The sequence below is a fragment of the Pollicipes pollicipes genome, unplaced genomic scaffold, assembly GCF_011947565.3.
Source record: "Pollicipes pollicipes isolate AB1234 unplaced genomic scaffold, Ppol_2.1 Scaffold_4881;HRSCAF=5763_pilon_pilon_pilon, whole genome shotgun sequence".
In the NCBI taxonomy this organism is placed as follows: domain Eukaryota; kingdom Metazoa; phylum Arthropoda; class Thecostraca; order Pollicipedomorpha; family Pollicipedidae; genus Pollicipes; species Pollicipes pollicipes.
In genome coordinates this window covers 34,380,465-34,386,464 of record NW_023596576.1, presented here as the reverse complement: position 1 = coordinate 34,386,464, position 6,000 = coordinate 34,380,465, and the positions used below count along the sequence as shown (strand labels likewise).

The 6,000-nt window shown below is 66.6% G+C and overlaps 1 protein-coding gene across 7 annotated transcripts in view; it reads right to left on the bottom strand.

The window, feature by feature from the left end:
• Positions 1-410: 410 nt before the first annotated feature.
• The window catches only part of LOC119100850 (high affinity cAMP-specific and IBMX-insensitive 3',5'-cyclic phosphodiesterase 8B), an 81,742-nt gene continuing 76,152 nt past the window's right edge, over positions 411-6,000 (bottom strand). For all 7 annotated transcript variants that reach the window (XM_037224013.1, XM_037224014.1, XM_037224018.1 and 4 more), the window contains 8 exons: positions 5,235-5,425; positions 4,648-4,748; positions 4,168-4,345; positions 2,859-2,986; positions 2,043-2,179; positions 1,405-1,560; positions 929-1,058; positions 411-634 (listed from right to left, as the gene is read on the bottom strand). In XM_037224013.1, the coding sequence (XP_037079908.1) occupies positions 426-634; positions 929-1,058; positions 1,405-1,560; positions 2,043-2,179; positions 2,859-2,986; positions 4,168-4,345; positions 4,648-4,748; positions 5,235-5,425 (1,230 nt within the window). In that variant the 3' untranslated portion in view covers positions 411-425. The remainder of the gene's footprint in view (positions 635-928; positions 1,059-1,404; positions 1,561-2,042; positions 2,180-2,858; positions 2,987-4,167; positions 4,346-4,647; positions 4,749-5,234; positions 5,426-6,000) is intronic.

Sequence of the window (6,000 nt, the reverse complement as noted above, 5' to 3'; positions counted from 1 at the left end):
TGTCTCGCGGAAGATATAGCACATAGTCATCACTACGCCAGGGTCTACGTTCTACGTGAGCTCATCGGGGGCCGCGCGAGGACCAGCCTCGGACGCTCCATTCAATATCGAGAACACTCTCAGCCCGCGAGCAGACGGGCCATCTAGGGCAGCCGGCGACGGGGTCCGGTCGCGCCCCGTCGCCGCGCCCGGTCCTGGAGCGCTGGCGCTGAGGCAGTACGCGTATCACCGACCACCCGGCGCACGGCGGGCCGCCAGGGCCACCGCCGGCGTGAGTGGGGGCTGCACGAGACCCGCCCGGGGCAGCCGACATGAACGATGCGGGATGTGTGCGTGTGGGCGGCAAGCCGGCGCCGCCGATGGGCCCGGCGGCGGGCGCGGCGAGGCGCGCCAGGTACGGGAGTGCGGCGCGCGGGGGCGCCGCGTCACGGCCGGCTGTCGGCGCCGGCGGGCAGCTCGAGCCGCGGCACGGGCGCCGGATCCTCCTCGGCCGGGCTCGAGTCGGCGCCGCTCTCCTCCTCGGCGATGTCGCCCGGCGGCAGTGGCTCGCCGCGGCTCTCGGCCAGCTCCAGGTCGCACCAGTACTGGTAGTTCTCCTCCAGCAGGTCGATCAGCTCCGGGATGTCGATCAGCGCTGCCGGCGCGCGGCGGCCGTCAGCTGGGCTCGGGGGACGGCGCGGCGTCGCCCCCGGCCGGGCGACGACCCATCAGTCGTGGTCGTGATGACACGGTGGCAAGCACAGCTGGGAAAACGACCATTCACGAGGGCACCTTTTCGCGTGCACCACGACGTTTACTTTGGGGGAAAACCAAAGTAGACATCCCAGAGATTAGCCAGTTTCCGCATAAGAGTCATCACGTACGCCTAACACTACTTCACAGTGCACCACGAGAAGAGCACGACACCACACAAGCCCATATCACTTACAGTCCCATGCTTCGAACATGCTGTTGATGAAGAACTCGACGAACCCTTTCTGCGACTTGGGTATCGAGCAAGTCGCACGGTCGAAGATTGGCATCACCACTGGCAAGTTCTTTTCCTTTTCCAAGTCCGTCTGCGGAACGGCGGTATCAATTAACCGTAGTTAAAAACTCTGACAAACTTCCGTTTGTTCGTTGGCGTTCTTCTTTACAGAAACGCGAAATGTACTTTGGAGGAGTACAAAGGTTGGTTAAAACAACAGGTCGCTGCAACCATAACAGTCTCGAGGCGCCATTTCCAACACGAATTCATTCCACCCTCGCCTTAGGGACGCTTCATTCATATCACCTCGCTTACGTGATTTACCTCCGCTGGCGATTTATTCGATACGTGACATGAATCGTTGCGTCATCACGCTGGCGAAACGTGACGTGGCCTGCAGCTGCCGAGCGTGCCCAGTGTGGCCGGGCCGTCATTACCTGCGAGAAGTACTCCTCGGCTATCCGGTTGGCCCACTCCACACACATGTCACGCGGCCGCAGCGGGTTCGACACGTCCGCGCACTTGATGAGCATGCGCTTGATCAGCACGATGTTGTCGGGCGTGCAGAGCCGCGTCATGTCCAGCTCGGTCGACTGTGGGCCGCGGCCGGACGTCAGGGTTAAGGTCACGGCAAGGCTCAGGGTCGCCAGGGTCCGAGTCGGGGTCAGGGTCACGGTCGGCACTTGGTTTCAGCCGGACATGACCAGACTCGGCGTCGGACGCCGCCGCGACGCGCAAGGGCGTCGGGGCCCCCGCACGCCGACAGAGCACGCGACGGGGGCGGGCGCTGACGGGCCTCCGTGCCCAGCCGGTCATGACCAGACCCGGCGTCGGACGCCGCCGCGACGCGCAGGGGCGTTGGGGCCCCCGCGCGCCGACAGAGCGCGCGACGGGGCGGGCGCTGACAGGCCTCCCTGCCCAGCGGACCGCAGCGACGGCACCGACGCACGCTTCTACACAGCGCTTCTCCGCCACGAACACTGACGGGTGCGGACACGTTACACGCGACGGGACGACAGCCCGCCCCCCGGAATCCCCCAGTGAGGTTGGCCGAGCCGGTCCCGCCCCGCCTCACCTCGTCCTCAGCCACTGAAGGCGCGCTGAACACGTTGACGAACTTGGACAGGTGCTCGTAGTGTTTGTTCATCTCGGTGGCGAGCACCATATCGATGATGCTCTGGCGTGTCCGTTTGTACAGGGCCTCATCCAGGTCTGGCGGCGGGCGCACCGGCGGTCAGCGGGCAGGGAGGAGGTCGCCACCGGGCGCGGCACGGTCTTGGTTCCCTGCCGCCTGTCGGGGGGGGGGGGGGGGGCACAGGACACCGCCGGCCGCGCCGCTCGCACGCCTCCCTTAGCGGGCGGGGAGGAGGCGGCCGCCGGCGCGGCACGGTCTCGGTTCCCCGTCACACGTTAGAGGAGACACAGGACACCGCCGACAGCGCCGCTTGCACGCTTCCCTCAGCGGGCGGGGAGGAGGTGGCCGCCGGCGCGGCACGGTCTCGGTTCCCCGTCACCAGTCAGAGGGTACACGGGACACCGCCGGCAGCGCCGCTTGCACGCTTCCCTCAGCGGGCGGGGGAGCAGGCGACCGCCGGCGCGGCACAGCTTCGGTTCCCCGCCACACGTTAGAGACACGGGACACCGCCGGCAGCGCCGCTCGCACGCTTCCCTCAGCGGGCGGGGAGCATCAGACGCGTACAGGAAGATCCTGTGGTCCTCGTGAGCGGCAAAGCGCACATATTCCTCAAATGCCGAGCCAAATAGCGGCACGGTGGATACACGCAGGTCTTGGCTGATAGACAGTGTCGCCCAGTCACATCACACACGAACAACACCTCATGCAATGGCCAGTAACTGAGCAGGGCGCCGACTCAGCGAGACAGACGCTCACTTTTGAAGATGTTGACTCGCTCGTCCGAGTGCGTCAGCTTGTACGCGAAGGCGGCGTGGTGCGACTCCAGCACGCTCAGGTCGTTGTACAGCATCGCCAGCTCGTTGCGTGAGTTACAGAGGAACGGGCTGCGGGCAGAGCACGAGGACGCGGTGAGCGGAGAGCCACCGGCCAGATCCGGCGCCGGCAAGCTCCCTCGCCCGGGCACGGCTCGACGCGGCCCAGGGCTGCGGGCAGAGCACGGGGACGCGATGAGCGGAGAGTCACCGGCCAGATCCGGCGCCGGCGAGCTCCCTCGCTCGGGCACGGCTCGACGCGGCCCAGGGCTGCGGGCAGAGCACGGGGACGCGGTGAGCGGAGAGCCACCGGCCAGATCCGGCGCCGGCAAGCTCCCTCGCCCGGGCACGGCTCGACGCGGCCCAGGGCTGCGGGCAGAGCACGGGGACGCGGTGAGCGGAGAGTCACCGGCCAGATCCGGCGCCGGCGAGCTCCCTCGCTCGGGCACGGCTCGACGCGGCCCAGGGCTGCGGGCAGAGCACGGGGACGCGGTGAGCGGAGAGCCACCGGCCAGATCCGGCGCCGGCGAGCCCCCTCGCTCGGGCACGGCTCGACGCGGCCCAGGGCTGCGGGCAAAGCACGGGGACGCGGTGAGCGGAGAGCCACCGGCCAGATCCGGCGCCGGCGAGTTCCCTCGCTCGGGCACGGCTCGGCGCGGCCCAGGGCTGCGGACAGAGCACGGGGACGCGGTGAGCGGAGAGCCACCGGCCGGATCCGGCGCCGGCGAGCTCCCTCGCTCTGGCACGGCTCGACGCGGCCCACCTCGCCGGCGGCTGGCCGCCCCAGGCCGTGTTCAGACGCGCCGGTGCCGCAGTGGTACAGACTTGACACCGTGCTGGCGACGGCTGGCGTCATAGTGCACTATAGGGAGGCGCCGGTGTTGGCCTTTGGAGTGCCACATACACGGCCGCTGCAGAGCGGATTACAACCGCAGTGCTGATCATGTTTTGGCTTTCGACACTACAACCGGCATACACTTACAGCCACTATTGCGGCACTAAGCCATGCAAGTGCAGCCACTATTGCAGCACCCGTTGGAGGGGACAGCTCGCTATACACAGATGACATTCTCTTTATGGCTAAGACTGTTCTATACAATCATACCATGTCAGGCTTTGAGGATGACAAAACTACTAATCATGTTAATTAAGCAAGTAACACCGCCAGACGCCCCAATCACACCCCTCCCCACCCCCGGTCACTCCCCGCAGCCGCGTGTTCGGCCGTGCTCGTCGCCGCCGCCAGCCCTCACCTGTTCTTTCCCGGGTGGTCGACATCATGCACGGCCGAGGCGATCAGGCAGATGGCCTCGTCCACCGGGTCGAACACGCTCTTCAGCCGCTCACGCTCCAGGAAGTAGGCCGTGCACTGCAGCACGTCGCAGGCGTGCGTAGAGTTGTGGTACGAGTTCTGCGAGTGGTAGTTGGCCTCTGTCGGGACACGGCCGACCGGTCAGCTCGGGTGGACGGGGCCGGGGCCAGGGTCGCGGCGCCGGCACGTGCCCGGGCGCGGTAGCCGAGCCCGCCGGCCGTGCCGGCCGTGCAGCGGCACCACATCGGCACGGCGTCGCCCACTGTCGTTTTCTCCCTCCATCGAACACTTCCGTGCCGTTCCCTCCAGCTCGCGAGCTGAGGCACGGCTGTGCCATAAGTGCGGCACATATGCCGTAAGTGCGGCACATGCGGGCGCGCCGGCCACCACGCGGCGCGCTGGCTGGCGGCGGTCGACTCACCGATCAAGTTGAGCCAGTTCTCGACGGTTCCGATGTCGACGCCGAGCGTGCTAGGTACGTCGAACTTGAGGAATACGTCCATGCCCATCCAGATCAGTGGCCTGGAGTGGCGTGGCCGAGGGAAGCGTCAGGCCGCCCCGGTCACGCGCGGTCACTCACGCAAGCGCGCACGCACGCACGCACACACGCACGGAGATGTGTGGCGCACGAGGCACGACGGCCCACGCATAAGGCCGTCCGAGCAAGAAACCACGCGTTATCAGTGCGAGTCCTTACTGAAGAAAAATCGTTTCATAAAAAATGGTTCCGAATAATGGTTTAAAATGCAGAGAAGGCACGTCGATCTACACAATAGACCGAAAATAGTAAGTTTTGCCATCCATCCGCAGCACTTTTTCAACGCTCACTAGCACGTCCAGGACACTTAAGCGCATCCACTGTTTACTATGATCAACGAGTCCTCAAGTGCCGACACACAGTTACAGTAGCGGGCGATAAAGGCGGCGCCAGTGGCGTCCCCTGACCGGTCGCCTGCTCGGCTGGCGTTCCCCAGCCCCGCGACAGGCAGAACAGGTGGCGCCACCTACCGTTTGTTGGTGATCCGCTCCAGCTGGAAGATATCGAAGTTCCAGTTCATGTCTCGCTCCAGCAGGCTGCAAATGGCCGTCGAGTTGGTCTGGATGTTGGGCAGCGAGGGCCGACTGTGCCGGTGCATCCGCCCGGCGCCGTCCGAAAGTCGGCGCGCCACCGTCGACTCCGACGACGGCGACGGGCCGTGCTGTCGAGGCGAGGGGCCCCGGGTCACGCGGTGGACGCACGGGGTCGCGCCGCTGGTGGACGGGTCACGCCGCCGGCAGACGGCTCACGCGATGGAAAGGATGGCGTCACACCATCGACAGATGTCCCATCTGTTTCAGGGGCAAATGGAGCGGGCAGACGGATTCGCAGCACAGACAGGTGGGGACTCACGACGCTAATGGGGGATAACAGGGTACCGGGGCGGGGTTACGCAGTGCTGGAACGGTCCCGGTGGTACTGGTCACACCACACGTGAACAGCCCACCGGCCGACGCTGGACGCGCCGACTCCCCAAGGGTGATGCATAGCTGGGACGGAGGGGGGGGGGGAGGGGGCGCCGCGGCCGCGGGCCGCACCACTCCCCGCCGGCCGCCCACGACGCCGCCTCACGACTCTGTGAGTCCCGCCGCCCCACCCCGACGCCACTGCAATCAAAAGCAGCGCGGCTCTCCGGGGCCGCCACTGAAAGCGCAATGAGCGGCCTCGGCGGCGCGGCCGGTTACGAGCGCGGCGGGGCGGCCGGCAGCTGGGCACGTCATCAGCAGTCCGGCACGG